Source organism: Narcine bancroftii, chromosome 1 (genome assembly GCF_036971445.1).
Source record: "Narcine bancroftii isolate sNarBan1 chromosome 1, sNarBan1.hap1, whole genome shotgun sequence".
Classification (NCBI taxonomy): domain Eukaryota; kingdom Metazoa; phylum Chordata; class Chondrichthyes; order Torpediniformes; family Narcinidae; genus Narcine; species Narcine bancroftii.
Genome location: NC_091469.1, coordinates 133626695 through 133642518, shown reverse-complemented (window position 1 = coordinate 133642518; position 15824 = coordinate 133626695). Strand labels below are relative to the sequence as shown.

Sequence of the window (15824 nt, the reverse complement as noted above, 5' to 3'; positions counted from 1 at the left end):
TTAGGGAGGGGTAACCAGCGGGGATTGAATGAAAAGATAGGTATTCACATTGCATTCAATGGGAGGTAAAACTATCTGTCTGAGGAACAATCTTGAGACTGACTATTAATCATAGGAAACATATTTTAGAATTAAGCTTTGAAGACTTCTGAACCTCAGAAATAGATATAATGGGTAAATTTGATGAATGAAATCAATTAACAGCCAATTGAACACCAGCAGCTCGATTCAAGGCTTTGTAGAGTTGATGGTTGGAAATATTTGTGATAAATATTTGTAATAAATCTGTAATAAATGTGGTTGACTCAGGCTGAGCAATCAAAAGAAGAACAAAGGCAGGAGTGGAAGGCCGAGAAGCTGATGAGGAAAGCCTCGAAGGAAGTGTGCAGGCTCCGAGAGCAGAGCCAGAAGGTGCCTCTCCAGGTCCAGTCATTCAGGTGCGACTTCATTTTTTTTCTTCTTTTACCAAGTAAAAAATGGGTGCTTTGGTAGAAATGGAAAACAAGCACTGTTGCAGCCTTGTAGCCATATTGAATTCAAACTTTGAACATGGCACGACAGATAATGATAATGACATGGTGATAATGAGTTTATTGTCATACACGTTGTACACTATACAGATGCACCAAAATGTTTACTTGCTGCACCAAAACAGGAGCTTTGTTTAAAAAAATACAACTAAAAACTACACATGCAATAGTTAGTTGGATTAAAAAGATGAGAAGTACACACACAAAAAAAGGTAAGAAATATTCAGTTATCCTAGTGCAAGATAAGCGACATAGCAGTAGGTTAATTGGTCACAGGGGTGTATTTGGGCAGCAAGGACTCAAGGGCCAGAAGGGCCTGTTACCCTGTTGTATCTTTAAATTAAATTAATAGTGCAGATGGTCCTTTTGTGGTGTCAGACCAGTACCTGATAAGTGTAACAAGGGAAGATTTAAGAACCTGATGAATTCTCTCCTTTGAATTTTCAGAAGATCTCCTACAAGGATAACCTGGGCTTATAGACAGTGACATTGTACCTCCAGTAATACACTGAGAGACATTGTGTAAGGAATAACTGGTGGCCATAACAGCTGGAGATCATCGTTGCCTTGCAAAATAAAACCATGGGATATTTACTGTTTACTTGGGAGGGCAGTTGGACCAAATTATGGCCCTCAAGCCAACTGCAACCCAATTTTAAGTGACCCTTTAGAAAAAAGTGGCAGTTCTGCCAGACCTGGTGTAATGGCAATGTTGCCAGTGGTTCGGACCTGCGGGGAGCAAAGTCTCAGTGCTCCCCTGGGGTCCATTTGCCTTTTCCGACTGCCATCACCACGTGGCTTTAAACGGCCTGTTCAATGATCCAGCGGTGGTTGAAAACCTCCGGGCATAATATTTTTCTATATGTGGCCCACAACCAAAATGGTTTGGCCATTTCTGGGTTAAAGTCTCTATCTGAAAGACAGTAATTTCATCACTGCAGCTTCCCTAAAGCACAAGAAATGTCATCCTGCATTATGTACGCATGATAGTGGATCAAGACATGAATGTGCCATCTTCATGGTGAGAGTGTTACCCAGCAGTGGCAGTGGGACAGACAGAAAAGAGGGCAGGAAAACGACCAACCACAAATTAATCCGTTGTTTAATTTGCTAATTGCAGGGAGAAGATGGCATTTTTCACCAGAGCAAAGATCAGCATCCCGGTGCTACCTGCTGATGACGTATAATCTAGTTTGTCATTTAGATTACAAAGTATTTTTCAACATTTTAGCAGATTTTGATAGCTGATTAAAAGTCTTTTCAAGCATTATAATGATATAGATATAAAATATTTGTAAATTAATTGCAATCAAATACCTCCGTATGTAAAAAGAAAGGTTTTCTTGCCATAGAAAAACCAAACTAGTCTAATTCTGAAGCAGTCATGCAAATTTTGTACAGTTTGTATGTATTTTTTTTTGGAATGCTTTTGTTTTGTAAAGAAGGGTCTCATGAATGGCGGCAGTCCAGAAAAATGTATTCTGTTGAGCGGCACTACATTTTTGAATAAAAATTGCCCCCAACCTTGGCGTAGTTCCCATTCACTCACCTCTCCCTTTCAACAGAAGATATTTTCATCTTTGTCACATTGACATGAAATCAGACTGTGATTTGTGACAGTGGCCCCCTGGTTATTTTTGCACAGGGGGGGCGTGAAGCTGTTTTTTACGGTGTTCTTGATTTTGTGGACAGCACTTTCCTTCGACCTCAAATACCCCTCTCGACCTGTTGTACTTTTGTTCTAACCTTAGCTCAGTGACTGAGTAGCGTGGAGTGTGATAAAATTCAGTGTTCCCAGTTCTGTGTAAACTGTACAAATCTATGGTTTGATCAAATCTTGCTTGTTTTGTTCTACTAGAACTGGGGTCCAACTTCTTCTGAAAGAATCATTCCAATTCATTTTTTTCTTACACAAAAATAATCATTTGGACTCTCAGAGAACTATATTTTGCTGGGAGCCATTAATTATCCATTCCCAATGTAAACAAAAATATTTACAGATAAACCCAATGATTAATATTTATTGAGTTGTACATTTTATTTGGCATTACGTGGTAGTCACTAATCTACCAGATGAATTAGTATGTTTCACATTAAAAAAAAATCACGTTAATCTCTTTGAGACGTGATATGACCATACAATTGAGCCACAGTACTGGTCATTTCCCAACATGTGCAAAATCAATTGATCTCTCCCAAGTCAAACAAGAAAGTCTGCAGACACTGTGATTGTAGTTGCATACGTAAAAAGGCTGGAGAAACTCAGCAGGTCCTGCAACGTTTTTTACGACAAAGATTCACCACCAACATTTCGGGCCTGAGCCCTTTGTCAAGGTATGAGCAAAAAGCAGACAGGCACCTGAATAAAACGGGGGGGAGAGGGTCAAGCATGGGTGGATATGGGCAGGAGAAGAAAGCTGGGAAGTGATGGGGGGGAGGGGAATGGAGTGGGGAGCTGAAGGAAAGGAGGCAGAGGGGTATGGAAGGAGAGAAATAGTTCATGTTGGCTGGTTCATGTACTATATACCCATAATGCAAATGAGCTCGAGAGGTATATCAGGCAAAATATCCATGTAACATTAAAATAAATACATGTTCTCTAAAGTGCCATTGCACAATGCTCTGTATATTTATTATTCCTAGCCCAAACCTATTGACTGGAAAGTGAATGTGGTTGAGGTTAGATTTAACTGTGCTGCCCATCTCTCCTTTGGCCACCATTGCATTACTCATCTAGCATAGTTTTGGAACTTGCTGGTTGGGTGGCTGGTGACTGTGAAACTAAACAGAAGCCCGGAAAAATGTTGCTAGATGGAGGAGAATACATTACTAAGCAAGAGTTTTGGGGCAGCATGGTTGGGGTAGCAGTTAGCGCAATGACTTAACAGCAGCAGCAATTGGGATCGGACCAGGGTTCGACTCCTGCGCTGCCTGTAAGAAGTTTGTACGTTCTCCCTGTGTCTGCATGGGTTTTCTCCAGGTGATCCGGCTTCCTCCCACCATTCAAAACGTACAAGTGGCGTAGGTCAATGGGGCATAAACTGGACGGCACAGATTTGTGGGCCGAAATGACCTGTAGCCGTGCTGCATGTCTAAATTAATTTTTTTTAAAAGAATGAAACGCAAAATTCTGCAGCTGCTGTGATTATAGTAAAAACACAGCATGGCTGGAGGATTTCAGCCCTTGAAGAAGGGCCCAGGCCTGAAATGTCAGTTATATATCCTTACCTCCAATTGGACACTGAAGGACCCACTGAGTTCCTCCAGCCTTTCTGTGTTTTCACATAACAAAGCAAGGCTAGACTTTTACACTTTCAGTCCACAGATATACTGCAGAGTTCTTAAAAGAAATTAAACTGACCAGGTTCCTCATCATCAATAACAAGAATATTTGATATTCAGGATCTAGACCAAAGTGATGTCCAGGTTTTCACATTCTCTGGTAAATGACAATAGCAAAACAATGTAGGAATCAATATTCTACTCTCTGTGCGCCCTGGGGAATATTTATAAAATTACAATTTCCCTTTAAAGATGGTCCCCACTTTATTTCCCCTGTGCATCTTCTGAAATCCATATCACTCTGCATAAAATAACATTTGTAGGAGAACAACTGAAGAAACATGAAAAAAAAATCATTGGTGAGCAATTCCAACCATCCCATATTTATTGCCAATACATTCACTATTCTTTGTAAAATCAAGCGACTTGTCAAACACTAAAAAAACGAACAATGTTGAGGAGTCCTTGAATCCTGCCCTGAGTTTGGCAATCCCTTTGCCTGAGGAACATGAGTTATTATTGGCCTTTTATGGCAGCTATTAGTTTTCACAGAAGTATTCCTATTTCTGGCTAGCGTTGTTGAATTCAGTTCCAAAACCTATCATTGAGATTTGAACCCCTGGCCTGAGAATGAATGTCCAATACTTATTACCACCAGATTGACATAATTTTGTAAGGAATTACTTATCTGTTGGTACTGGCCTCAAATCTTCTATTTTTATTTTAGGTTGTGTAAATTATCTTTTGAACTGGATATTTTGCTGTGAAGGAAAGTTAAAATAAAGATCAGGAAGTTAAAATAAAAATCAGGAAGGTTAAAATAAAGATCAGGAAAGTTAAAATAAAGATCAGGAAGGTTAAAATAAAGATCAGGAAAGTTAAAATAAAGATCAGAAAGTTGACTATCTGATGCATTATTTTACTTGAGGTATTGTAACAATCACCATGAAGAAATTAAATGGAAGCATGTTCTTTTTGAATACATTTACTGAATTCCTACACCTAGAATCTGGAGCAGGTTCTATATGCAAAGCTTTCAATACTGTAACTTTCTTCCCAAGAACATTGTTTGAGGTTTAAGGTTCCGTCCACCAAGTATGGTGTAAATCCCATGTTCTTTCTGTAAAATCGATAAGAAAGCAAGCATGCTGCTTAATTGTGGAATGTTACATCAAAGAAGCAACTCATTCATACCATCAACTCTGGGATAGTATTTCACTTCACACAAGACAATTCACCTCATATGATTCTCGTTCTCCTTTAACATAGCTGTTCCTTTTTGCTTAAGCAGTAAAATACACACCCTCTAAATGAATCCAGGGGGGCTGCTTCAACCCTGGTTTCCACCCATTAAGCTCTAAGAACGCTCTGAGTTTTTTTTTTAATGGTCTCTAATTTGATTTAAAAGTGAATTCAGAGGGAGGGTCTAATGGCAAATCTGCTCTTGGATATAGAATTTCTAAAAAAAGAAAGGAACTGGACATTTGACTTTTATCAGATTGCAGCTGGACACTGTCACGAGGACTGCTTGTGCTTCTCAGATTTGAGTTTACCTAATGTTTTTGTGAAGGGAGTGCCTGATTAAAATGCTTTTCCTGTCGTGTGTCATCTACTTTCACAGAGTATTATTCGCCTCTCCCATCTTGGCACCTCTTTTCCTGTAAGGGCATCCTTATTTTCCTCATTCTGCACCTGCATTTGACTACTAAAAAAATGTGCCACCATCGTCACACAAGGTCAACAATAAGCTGGACATTCTGTGACTCCGTAATATGGAACTGAATTAAGTATATTGTTTCAGTTTGCATGTGTATGTCTCGTGTGTGTAAAAAAAAAAAAGTATTTACAGTGATATTCTTAGAATTGTACCTTTTAAGTCTCCTGTTTATTTATTGCAGACTTATTTATGTTTTGTTCTGTATGGTTCAGTTCTGGACATTTTAGGGTATTTTTGTTAATCAATACCACAGTTGGCATAATCTGCTCGTCAGCCACTTTCATAAGAAGAGATCATTATATTCACAGAATATGAAAAAAAAATTGAATGAGCCAAAAAATGCTGGAATTGTATCTTGCATTTTCCAGCACCTACAAATAAATTTTTTTTTCTTTGGCTTGGCTTCGCGGACGAAGATTTATGGAGGGGGTAAAAAGTCCACGTCAGCTGCAGGCTCGTTTGTGGCTGACAAGTCCGATGCGGGACAGGCAGACACGGTTGCAGCGGCTGCAGGGGAAAATTGGTTGGTTGGGGTTGGGTGTTGGGTTTTTCCTCCTTTGCCTTTTGTCAGTGAGGTGGGCTCTGCGGTCTTCTTCAAAGGAGGTTGCTGCCCGCCAAACTGTGAGGCGCCAAGATGCACGGTTTGAGGCGTTATCAGCCCACTGGCAGTGGTCAATGTGGCAGGCACCAAGAGATTTCTTTAGGCAGTCCTTGTACCTTTTCTTTGGTGCACCTCTGTCACGGTGGCCAATGGAGAGCTCGCCATATAACACGATCTTGGGAAGGCGATGGTCCTCCATTCTGGAGACGTGACCCATCCAGCGCAGCTGGATCTTCAGCAGCGTAGACTCGAGTCTACAAATAAATAAAGATTCCAAAAAGAACTTGGAATCTTTAAGACACTCCCCTGTCGGCTTTGTTTCTCTCTATACATCGTGAGACTTCATAGTTGATTTCTTACAATTCTTAACACTGAAGAATAACCAGAATTTTTACTCTTGATTTATGAACTCGATTATTTTTATGACATTACCTAAGGTTATAACTACCATGGATTTTGATAAGGAAATCAATCATGTTAAATTTGTTTTTGACATTTTTATAACACAATTTTATAAAGTTCTTTATACATATATAGGTTAAGTGCTGATCATTTATTTCTTTCCATTTTCTCGTTCATAAAATATATAATCACCCCATTTACTGCAGCGATGCCTCATGACTTATCTAATGCTGCGATTTTTTTAAAAATATAAAAATGCAAAAGAAAACTATCAATGAGGTCTTATCTTTCATATTGAATGGCATTTAAATGTGAGCAATGCAGCGATAAGTACTTAATTGTAGTCTTATCAAAGAAAATAGTGTTTAAATGAAGTCTTAATTCCAACTGCTTTATTTGCTCTTGGAGGACTCCTGTTTAAATGCTCAGAACTGAACTAGCTGTCTGAACATGTTATCCTCAGATTATGGCTTTTATTCTAATTTGTAGATGACGTTGTAGCCTGCAAATAAACCAGTATTGTGATCTCAGCACTTTTCCACATGTTCTGATGATTGATTAAAAAAAAATGAACCCAAAGATTCTTTTTGTCTTTTTTGATATGAACTTCTTTTCATCACCTCCATGGTTTCAATGTTCCAAGATAAAACATTACTTTTCCCATGCTGTATCTTATCCAGAACCATCCCTGTAACTAATGGAAGTACTAGTGGGTGACACGGTTAGTTAGAGATTTCAGCCCCAGTGACCCGGGGTCAAATCTGGCGCAGTCTGTCAGGGGTTTGTACGTTCTGCCTGTGACCTGTGTGTGACTTTCCTCTGGGCACTCCAGATTTCTCCTACCCTCCAAAAATGTATAGGCTTTGTAGGTTCATTGGTGTATTACGTCAACACAGGCAAGTGGTCTGGGGGGGTCTGTTATCGACACTTAAGATTATAATTAAAATTCTTATTTTACATTTTAAATGTCAAAATATCGCGCGGTGACAGGCCCTTTTAGCCCACTAGCTCATGTCGTCTAATTGACGTACAACTTCCACTATGTTTTAATTTAACAGGAATAGGAATTCCTGAAAACAGTTCTGCCATTTAACAGAGTCTTGATCTTCACTCCACATTCCCAAAATCCCTTGATCCTGAAGTTCCCATAAATCTATCACTCTCATAGTTGTACATACTGATTAGTACTCTTGAGTTGAAATTGTTTAAAACAATCCTCTTGTAATGACAGTGATCGTGGTTGCAAGGCAACTAGCAATGCCTTACTATTTGATTATGCTTGGCTGCCACCAGGGGCTGACACAGTGCAGGAGATGCACAGTATGTGTTAGTGTGACGGAGTATATAGATATGTTTTTGGGTGATAAATTGGGAAAGGTTTGTTAGAGTAGGTTAAATACAAACACTTTAAAACAGATCTTATGTGAAATACTGGAGCTCTGCTAATGCTAGACATATCGGCTCCAGAGCTTTTGCAAGAGATTTGGAGAGTGCCAAAGAGATTTCACTAATGGATTGTTGTTTACAAATGGCAACAGATGAAAGATCTTGTTGAAGCCGCAGATTGTCTGGAGCTGTTCTAAGAGGGTCATGTGGTTTTGCAAGCAAAGAGAGTCAAACAGTTGTTTTCTCAGAGAGAGAGAGGCACACACATAGATCACTTCAACAGTGTTACAACCAGCAGAAGTAGCCGGGACTGGAACAGGACAAGTTTGCAAGCCAAGTTGTAAGATGGCCTGGTCAAAGCCCTTATGGTTCATGCAAGAGGAGAGGACTGGCTGCCTAATGTTTCACTTGGAATAAGAGAAATAAAAAGGCACTCTGTGATAACCTGAAAGAGAGCAGTTATCATCTGGAGAACCCTGAATAGGGCAAGTTTCGTCAGCAAGACACAGAAGTGGCTGGGTGTCCATAGTACAACAAATCTCTCTCTCTGAAAACCAACAAGAACCTTCCTGAGCAGTAACCATTTACCTTTCAAGTACCAAACCCTGGTGAACTTTATAAATGTTAAATTCTGTGCACAGTATAAGAATTGCCTGCAACCAGTGAACTTGGAGCAATGAGAAGTGGGATTGGACTGTGAACCAAATAACTTTTCTGAACTTACACAATTAGAAGGGAGTTAAATTTTAACTCAATAGTGATAAGTTAAAGTTTGATGCTATTTTCATGTTTAAAGATCATTAAAAGCAACTTTTGTTTAAATAACTATTTGTCTTGGTCAATATCTATTGCTGCTGGGTTTTGGGGTCCTCTGGGCTCGGTAACATTAGCTGTAATGGAGATTTGCAGCCTCATGGCATGCCCTAAGGTGCTGTTCACAATAACTTTAAAGAATCTTCATCCACATGTTGTAATAATAACTCACACATACAAGTACAAGTTGAAACACCTCTCAAGAATTTTTTTTTCCTCATCTCTACTTTGAATGACCGAATAACTGTTAACCCAAGTTCCAAACTCTTCAGTCAAGGGAAATAGTTTCTTGACACCCACATTGTCAAGACTATTCACCTTTTTATCTGTTCAACAGTGGAAGTCAATTTCATTGTATTTTTTTTTAACCATCCCATTGAGTCTCCAATGCAAAACTTCTTTGTCAATGACATTCCTCCTTAAAACCAAAACTGAACACAATACTACAGGTGTGGCCTCTCCATAGTAAGTAGTCTTCCGTACTTTTAGATTCTGGTTGCTGTGCAGTGAAGGTTGTTTTATGAATTTAACTTAAATGGAAGTGTGGATGGGTAATGAGGCCCCTTGAGCTTGTTCTCCCATCCCATAACATCTTGGCTGACCTCAACAAAAACCTGTTTGTATCAGCCATGAATACATTCAATGAATCAGCTACCTCAGCTCACTTAGAAAAGTGTATTTCAAACCTCCAAGAGAAGAAATTACTCTTCATCCCCATTCTACATGGGGCAACCCTTTTATTTTGAAAGAATATCCATGGTTTTATATCCTGCCAACCCCCAATGACATGATCCCATAAAGGTTTACTTGCAGATTGAGTCAGTAGTGAGGAAGGCAAACGCAATGTTAGCATTCATTTCAAGAGGTCTAGAATATGAAATGAAAGATGTAAAGCTGAGGTTTTATAAGGTTGTGGTGAGACCGCATTTGGAGTATTTTGAGCAGTTTTAAATGTAAACATAACGATAAACAAGCCCTTTCAGCCCACGAGCACATGTTGCCCAATTACACCCAATTGACCTACAACCCCCGGTACATTTTTAAACAGTGAGAGGAAACCTGAGCACCTGGAGGAATCTCATGAAGACATGGGGAGAACAAACTCCTTACAGACAGTGATGGATTCGAACCCATGATCGCTGGCACCGTAACAGCATTGCACTGACCTCTACACTAACCTTGTTATCCCATATCGAAGGAAGAATGTGCTAGCATTGAAGAAGGTCCAATGGAGGTTTACGAGAATGATCCTGGGAATGAGAGGATTAATATAGAGAAGAAGCATTTGATGGCTCTGGGCTTGTAATCACCAGAGTTTAGAAGGATGAAGAGGAATCTCATTGAAATGAACTGAATATTGAAAGGACTGGATAGAGTAGACATGGAAAGGATACTTCCAGTGGTGAGAATGTAAAAGACCAGAGGGCATGGCCCAGAATAAAAAGTCATCCCTTAAAAACCCAGATCAGGAGAGATTTTTTTTCAGACAGAGGGAGGTGAATCTGTGAAATTCATTGCACAGGCAGTTGTGGGGGCCAGGATTTGGGTTGATTTAAAGTTGAAGTTGATAGGTTTGTGATGAATAAGGGTGTCAAAGGTTATGGGGAGAAAGCAGATGATGATATTGATACACTTCATTGTCATTATGCTGGTAGACCAGCCAAATCAGTATCAACCAGAATTTAAAATAGTGTTACATACATTATAATAAAAACATACAATAAACCACACTCCAGCGTCATTTTGGAGCCACAAAAATCTTTCACAGAAGATGATATCATATCACTGATGGCATTAACTTTAATATAATCAGCAAATCAAATTTAAATCAACAAGCAAGAGGCTTGATAATGGGAATCCAGCAAAACCAGACCTCCTGACATCGCCTTGGTCAGATCTTCTCTCCCTCTGGCCTGGCACTCTCTGGTTGCATTGACCCCTTCCACCAGAACTGCTCCGCTTACTCTCTGTAAGTGCTGTTGTCTCCCCCACAGCACATTCAGTGTTGTCCCACAGAGACAACCTGGATGTATAGGGTAGGAGGCAGAGAGGCTGAACTGCGGCTCGATCCCTCCACCGTCCACCATCAGGGTTGGAATCCAGCACAGATTTGTGTCCCCACACCACTGACCACACTGTCGTCCCTTGGGACCATGATCATGAGACTAAGGTGGAGGAGGGGATCAGAAAGGTGAGACAATGAAGAAAAGACCCACGTCATGGGTGTTAGGCAGGTGGAACCAAGTTTTAGTATCGTTGGATGGAAAGAAACAAAGGGAGAGGGAATCTTGGCGGTCTGGCGGCATTGGAAAGGAATACTGGGGTTATATGAAATTGGAAAATCCAATGTCCATTCCATTGAGCTTTGGCCTAACCAAGTGGAAAATGAACTGCTGCCAAATACAACAGGCAGCATCTGAGGAGATAAGTGGACAATTTACTGTTTACGTCAGGAGGATATTTTGAGACCATAGGGGAAGGAAATGTAGCATGCATAAATGGATAGGACCGATGGTGAGGGGTGTGGAGGTTAGTGGGAAAGGCTAAGGAGTGTGACAGATTATGTTGTGTTTGTATTGTATATAGATATATTTTTGCGGAGATAAATTGGGGCAGTTTTCTTTTAGTGTAGGTCACTTACAAACATTTCAAAACAGATCTCATTTAAAATACTGGAGCTCTGCTCAAGCCAGACTGGTCAGTTCCAAGAACCTTTGCAAAAGCTTTGGAGAGTTCCCAAGAAACTTCACTAATGGATTGTGTTTTGAAAAGCAACAGATGAAAGAACTCGGGGGAGTAGATTCAGAGCCGCAGACTGTCTGGGAGTGCTGTTTGCTGTTCTAAGAAGGTCAGGTGGTTTTGCAAGCAGAGAGAGTAAAACAGGCCTTTCTCTGAGAGAGAGAGAATTCATTTCTACAGTTCAGCAGCAGCTGCTGGGACTGGAACAGGACAAGCTGGCAAGCTTGTGGAAAAACCCCATTTTGAAGACGGGTTATGAGTGCTTAGTTCAGCCTGGTCAAAGCCCCTGTGGTTCATACAAGAGGAGAGGACTGGCTGCCTAATGTTTCACTTGAAATAAGGGAAACAAAAAGGAACTCTGTGGTGACCTGAAAGTAAAAGATTATCATCTGGAAAACCCTGATGGGGCAAGTTTCTTTGGCAAAACACTGACGTGGCTGATTAAAAGGAATCAGTTTTGTAGGTATCCAGCGAACAACAAATCTCTCTCTGAAAACTGACAAGAACCTTCCTGAGCAGTAACCATTTACCTTTCAAGCACCAAAGCCTGGTGAACTTTATAAATGTTAAATTCTGTGCACAGTATAAGAATTGCCTGCAACCAGTGAACTTGAAGGAATGAGAAGTGAGATTGGACTGTGAATCAAATAGCTTTTCTGAACTTACACACACACATTACATACACGTGCACTTAGAATTAGAAGGGGGTTAAGTTAATAGTAATAAATTAAAGTGTGATTCTGTTTTCATGTTTAAAGATAATTAAAAGCAACATTTGTTTAAGTAACCATTTGTCTTGGTGAATATCTATTGCTGCCGGGTTTTGAGGACTTAAGGGCTCGTAATAGGAAAAGTAAACCTGCTAGAAGTTTGAGGTTCATCAACGTGACAGATATTTCCCAGTTTTGTTTTGACTATTCTACTTGCTGAGGGTATTCACCACCATCATCCTGGTTGCAATATACATTCCACCACAGGCTAACATCAGGTGAGCACTGGATATTGTAGGGGACTTCAATCAGGCCAACCTGAAGAAGTCTCGAATGAACTACCACAAACATGTTACCTCCAAAACCAGAGGAGCCAACACCCTCAGCCACTGCCACACCACCATGAAGAACACCTACTGAGCCAAATCACGGCCATACATTGGGAAGTCTGATCTCCTGGCTGTACTTCTATTACCAGTGTACAAACAGAAACTGAGGAGCACAGCACCAGTGAGTAAAGATGGTGAAGGTATGGTTGAGGGAGGCGGAGGAGTGCCTGCAGGACTGCTTTGTATTGGTCGACTGGACATAGTCATGGACTCATCCTTGGACCTGAATGAATGTGCCACGGCTATCACCGACTTCAAGACCTGAGTGGATGAGTGTGCACATTCCAGGAGCTCCAGAAACCATAGATAAAACAAAAGATTCACAACCTCTGAGAGTGAGATCGAGGACATTTAAGATCGGTGATGCAGATCTCTACAGGAACTCTAGGTACGACCTGTGGTATGCTATCTCAGCAACAAAGAGGCAATTCCAAGGAAAGCTAGAGAATAGAGTCAGATAGTCGCCAACTATGGCGGGGAGTGCAGGCCATTACATCCTACAAGGTGAGGGAGAAACCATGAATGGCTGTAATGCTTCACTACCCGAAGAGCTGAACATCTTTTATGTTCACAATGAGAATCCCTGCAGTGGCTGATGACCCTGTGATATCTGTCCCTGAGGCGGACGCCAGAAAATTATTCAAGAGGGTGAAACCTCGCAAGGCGTCAGACACTGATGGCGTATCTGGCAGGGTACTGATAATCTGTGCCAACCTACAGGCTGGAGTGTTCATGGACATTTTCAACCTCTCATTGCTGCAGTTGGAGGTTCCCACCTGCTTCAAAAGGGCATCAATCATCTCGGTGTCCAAGAAGAATAGAGAGAGCTGCCTCAATGAGCATCGCCCAGCAGCACTAACATCTACCATGGTGAAATGCTTTGAGAGTTTGGTCATGGCCAGAATTAGTGAAGTTCTGGACCCATTACAATTCGCCCATCGTCACAATTGCTCCACAGCAGACGCAATATGACTGGCTCTCCACTCAGCTCTGGATCACCTCGAAAACAGAAACTCATACATATGGCTGCTCTTCATTGACTATGGCTCGGCTTTCAACAACACTATTTCCTTCAATGTTGGTCAATAAACTCAAAAATCTGGGCTTCTGCACTCCCACCACTAACCCCCTCCCCCACCGCAACTGGATCCTTGACTTCCTCATTGGAAGACCACAGTTAATATGAATTGGAAATATTTGCTCCTCGATGACGATCAACACAGGTGCATCTCAAGGATGCATGCTTAGCCCATTGCTCCATACCCATGACTGTGTGGTTAGGCACAATTCTAATGCCATCTACAAATTTGTCAATGACACCATGGTTGTCGGCAAAATCATAGACAACAATGAGAAAGTGAACAGGAGTTGAGTGGTGTCACAACAACCTTTCACTCAGCATAAGAACATAAGAAATAGGAGCAGGAGTCTGCCATCCGGCCCATCGAGCCTGCTCCGCCATTCAATAAGATCATGGCTGATCTGATCATTAACTCATATCCCCATATCCATTAATTCCTTTTTTATATTAAAATCTATCTAACTGAACCTTAAATATGTTTTATGAGGTAGCCTCAACCGCTTTCCTGGGTAGAGAATTCCACAGGTTCACTACTCTCTGGGAAAAAGAGTTTTTTTCCTCATCTCCTTCTTAAATCTACTCCCCTGAATCTTGAGGCTGTGTCCCCTAGTTCTGACTCACTTACCAATGTAAGCAATATTCCTACCTCTACCTCAACTATCCCTTTCATAATTTTATATGTTTCCATAAGATCTCCTCTCATTCTTCTGAATTCAAGCGAGTATAATCCCAGATGATTTAGTCTCTCCTCATATGTCAACACCTTCATCTCCGGAATCAACCTGGTGAACTTCCTCTAGACTGCCTCCAAGGCCAGTATATCCTTCATCATTTATGGAGACCAGAACTATACCCAGTACTCCAGGTGCGGCCTCACCAGTATCTTGTACAGTTGCAGCTTGACCTCCCTGCTCTTGAATTCAATTCCCCTCGTGATGGAGGCCAACATTCCATTTGCCTGCTTCATAACCTACTGTACCTACAACCCAAATTTTTGCAATTCATGCACAAGCCCTCCCGTCTTTCTGCACTACAACATGCTGCCGTTTTTCACCATTTAAATAATAATCTGCTCTTCTATTTTCCCTACCAAAGTGGATGACATCCGATTTACTAATGTTGTACTCCATCTGCCAGACCTTTGCCCACTCACCTAACTTTACTATATCCTTCTGCAGTCTCTACACATCCTCTGTACAATTTGCTTTTCCACTCAATTTTGTATCATCCACACTACACTCTGTCCCCTCTTCCAAGTCATCAATGTAAATGATGAACAGCTGTGGGCCCAGCATCGATCACTGTGGCACCCCACTTACCACTGTCTGCCAATCAAAAAAGCACCCATTTATCCCAACTTTCTGCCTCTGTCAGTTAACCAATCCTCAATCCATGCCAATATACTTCCCCAACTCCATTCATTTTATCTTATTGATAAGTTTCTTGTGTGACACCTTATTAAAAGCCTTCTGGAAATCCAAATATACAACATTAACCTGTTCCCTTTTATCTACTGCACCCATTAAATCCTCAAAGAACTCCAGCAAGTTTGTCAAACAAGACCTGGCCTTTCTCAATCCAGGCCACATCTGCCTGATGCAACCCCTTCATTCCAAACGTCTCATCCTTAATGATGGCTTCAAGCATTTTCCCGACTACAGACATTAGCAAAACCAAGGAGCTGATTGTGGACTTTGGGAGGAATTCAGAAGAAAGCTCACGAGGAGTTTGAGGAGATTTGGCATGTCACCAAAGACTCCCTAAAAATTTCTACAGCATTCTGGTTGCATCACTGTCTGGTATAGAGATGCCAATGCCCAGGTCAGGGAAATAAAAAAAACTGCAGAGGGGCAACATCATGGGTCTTCACTCCACTTTCCCCCATCTCCTTGGAGGTCAACCCCCTCATCTCCGGGATCAACCAGGTGGCGCTGCTTGCAGTTTCCCTCAGCCCCTGCAGGTGGCGCTTGCTGCAGTTTCACCCAGCTCCGCAGAGAGCGCTGTCTGCAGAGGTGCAGTTGATCCCGCACCCCAGCAAGAGGCGCTGACGGCGCTTCTTCTCATCCCCGCAGGCGGCGCTACCTGCCTGTTCCCCTCCCTCCGCCCCCCCCCCCCACCCCCCGCGGGACGGGCTGACTGCAGTAACCCCGCTAGCCCTGCAGGAGGCGCTGCGT

At 41.4% G+C, this 15824-nt stretch overlaps 1 protein-coding gene across 1 annotated transcript in view; it reads left to right on the top strand.

Moving 5' to 3' along the window:
• LOC138764505 (protein WWC2-like) overlaps nt 1-2053 on the top strand; it is a 257311-nt gene extending 255258 nt beyond the window's left edge. Inside the window, exons 22-23 of the mRNA XM_069940553.1 lie at nt 310-437; nt 1651-2053. Of these exons, the coding sequence (XP_069796654.1) occupies nt 310-437; nt 1651-1717 (195 nt within the window). The 3' untranslated portion in view covers nt 1718-2053. The remainder of the gene's footprint in view (nt 1-309; nt 438-1650) is intronic.
• Nucleotides 2054-15824: the final 13771 nt, after the last annotated feature.